Raw genomic sequence first — 2,903 nt, forward strand, 5'->3', positions numbered from 1 at the left:
CCGAAGTTCTATCACATATATCCGTGTAGCACGTATATCCGAGATATATGGAATTTATAAGTATATATTTCATTCGCTGTCATTAAAATGATCATACTTTAGTCGAACAATTGTGCAAGACAAGTTGGCTTGCAAAGAATTAATAATTATTGGGCACGCAATCATTTTTCGATTACATTCAACTACACATTGTAATGCATTATTTGAAAGATTCCGCACATAAACAAGTTAATATAATATTGCATTTGATATTGTTTGAAAGTCAAAACGAAATATATTATCTATATCGTGTGGCATACAATTTAAACTCGTCGATATTCGCTGCCCGGTAACGTTCAGTCGTGAGCCGCGATCACGCGCTTCGAAGAGCGTCGCGCGCGATTATTCGTTGAAGCACCACGCCTCGCAAACAGTAGCACGTGCTCGACGCGCGAGCATTAACAACCCTGTAATGAAAAACTAAAGCTTGAAAATAGAGTCACGCGTGATTGACCGAATAAGCGCGTTCTTCGGTTTTCCACGGCGCGATCACGGAACGGAGAGTTTCGGAGCAGGCAGAAGACTTTGAATCATCGGCTCGTTCGCACGGGAGCTGACGATCTTTGATAAAATCTCATGTCAACCGTTCTAAGATTGAAAATCGTTTGCGTGCGGTAAAGACCAGTCTACAATGAGCCGTTAGTCGTTAGTCAAATGTCGGAAGAGAGTTGGAAAAAGTCATAAATGTATCGTAAGGCGATCGGAAGTCTGTAATTGGTGATCGTAAGATTTCGACATCTGACAACGACTAATGACTCATTGTAGACTGGCCATAACACTGAGTGTTCCGTGATTTTGTGAGCTGACGCCCGTATCATTTTCGCGATCGTCCTCGGCCTCGCGATCAAGATCTCCGTCGGCCGCGAGCAAGATCTCCGACTGCAAAAGATCTCCGATTTTTACATCCAATTCGCGGAACGGCCTTGTCAGAAGGACGAAAATCCCCGCGTATACGCGAATTGCACCGGGCGTCGCCTTGCTCCACCTTGTGCACGAAATAAACGTTTTGTTAATACAAACAAATTCTGTCAACATTGTTATTGCTTTCACTTCCATAGGAGTTTAAATTCAAAGTGGCTAGATAAAACTAGTATCGATGGCTTCGATAAAACTAGTATCGTTCGAGGAGGAACTGAAGAAGAATCCTGAATTAAAAGAAGCAGATATTCAAATGTTGAAAGAATGGTGCAAAAAACAGCCTCACTTGCCCAAAATATCAGACAGCGAATTAGCATTGTTTTTGCATAGCAATTATTATCGACTCGAACCGACGAAAACTACTATCGATACTTTTTACACAGTTAGAACTCACGTACCTGAGTTCTTCTGCAATCGAGATCCTAATAACAATAAGGAACTCAAAAAAGCAATTGAAACGGCGTAAGTATATTATTTATAATCTTTTTCTTTTTAATTATTCGTTACATTCATGTGTGTGGTATTCCTTATACACGACAAATGGATGCAGTAATAATATTTCTCGCAGAGAAATTTCGCATACAAAGTATAAGATGATCTTATTATCGACAGAACACACCAAATTTTGGAAGGAACTACTAAAAAAGGCTATAAAATCATTTATGGGAGATTCCTAGACAGCGATCCATCGCATTTTGTTTACAACGATGTGATGAAATTTCTAAATATGGTGATCGATCTATGCCTTTACACCGAGGGCACTTGCGAAGGCTACATAATGTTATTTGACGTGAAAAACGTTTCTTTCGGTCACGTCGGCCGTTTGAGTCCTATGGGCCTAAAGAAATGGCTCTACTATCTACAAGAAGGATTGCCTGTCAGATTGAAGGGTTTCCATTTTATGAATTCTTCTCCGGTAATGGATGTCATTATGAATATGATGCGACCATTCATGAAAAAGCAGTTGATGGATATGGTAAGATTGAAATTATATACACACATTACCGATCAATTATATCCACATCATTACGTTAAAAGTGAAATAGTGAAAAGATCAAATTTCTTATTTGATATAGCAAATTGTTTATATATTAAACAACGCTGCATCTTCGAAATATAATTTTAAATGCTAAGAGATAAGAGAAATATTGTATTTTACTTCTTTGCTGCGTATATAATACGCGTATGTATAAATACGTATTTTAATTATATTTTTATTTTTGGAAAAAATTGCGTAGAGCGGAATATAATTCGATGAAAAAAGTATAAAAGTTTTGAATTATATGTTTCTATAAATTCTAGTTGCATATGCATACCACGAGCGACACTCTGGAGAAATTCATACCGCTCGAAGTTCTTCCGAATGAATCAAGCGGTCAAGCCGGTTCTCTACAGGAGTTACATGATAAACAAGTCAAAAAATTGGTAGATTACGTTGCTTGGTTCCAAGAGGAAGAAGATCATCGCGTTAATGAGGCGCTACGACCGGGCAAGCCGAAGACAGCAACGAATTTGTTTGGAGTTGAAGAAAGCTTTAAAAAGCTCGAAATCGATTGATTAAATAATTAAATGTGCAACACCAATAGTATAGTTATTTGGTTTTATTTTTAGAATACGCGGCGATAACCACACAGTTTTGGAAAAAAAAAATATTTCATGTTTATTAACATTAAATATTTAACCAATCTCTATGGAATTTAATATAGTATAGTAATAACAACTAATAACAATTGTACTGATTGTTTATTAGATTAGATCAGATTAAGCATATAATAGTCAGATATATCATAATTGCATGCACGAATCACAAATTCTTATTACTTCATGTTCACTTGGTAATCAGGTTTTTTATTTGCGTTTTTTCATACATATAATGTTTTTCTACGGCAATCAAATTTAATTATTCAATCCTAACATTTAGTAACAGATAAAATTATATTATTATG

The 2,903-nt window shown here is 36.4% G+C and overlaps 1 protein-coding gene across 3 annotated transcripts; it reads left to right on the plus strand.

Moving 5' to 3' along the window:
• Positions 1-545: 545 nt before the first annotated feature.
• LOC112468897 (alpha-tocopherol transfer protein-like) lies at positions 546-2,879 on the plus strand. Of its 3 annotated transcripts, none has more exons than XM_025038294.1 (4): positions 546-653; positions 1,098-1,419; positions 1,570-1,933; positions 2,260-2,514. In XM_025038294.1, the coding sequence occupies exons 2-4, from the start codon at positions 1,136-1,138 to the stop codon at positions 2,512-2,514; spliced, it is 903 nt and encodes a 300-aa protein (XP_024894062.1). In that variant the 5' UTR covers positions 546-653; positions 1,098-1,135. The 3 variants fall into 3 exon arrangements, with proteins under 3 accessions (XP_024894062.1, XP_024894063.1, XP_024894064.1); XM_025038295.1 differs by lacking the exon at positions 546-653 and adding an exon at positions 740-762; XM_025038296.1 differs by lacking the exon at positions 546-653 and having other exon boundaries at positions 1,136-1,419; positions 2,260-2,879.
• Positions 2,880-2,903: the final 24 nt, after the last annotated feature.

The sequence above is a fragment of the Temnothorax curvispinosus genome, unplaced genomic scaffold, assembly GCF_003070985.1.
Source record: "Temnothorax curvispinosus isolate PA1 unplaced genomic scaffold, ASM307098v1 QBEX01002206.1, whole genome shotgun sequence".
Lineage (NCBI taxonomy): Eukaryota > Metazoa > Arthropoda > Insecta > Hymenoptera > Formicidae > Temnothorax > Temnothorax curvispinosus.

Coding starts and splice junctions, on each gene's coding strand:
- LOC112468897 (XM_025038294.1), top strand. CDS start 1,136: ATGGCTTCGATAAAACTAGTATCGTTCGAGGAGGAACTGAAGAAGAAT. Junction 1,420..1,569: donor AAAAAAGCAATTGAAACGGC/GTAAGTATATTA, acceptor TATTATCGACAG/AACACACCAAATTTTGGAAG. Junction 1,934..2,259: donor AAAAGCAGTTGATGGATATG/GTAAGATTGAAA, acceptor TATAAATTCTAG/TTGCATATGCATACCACGAG.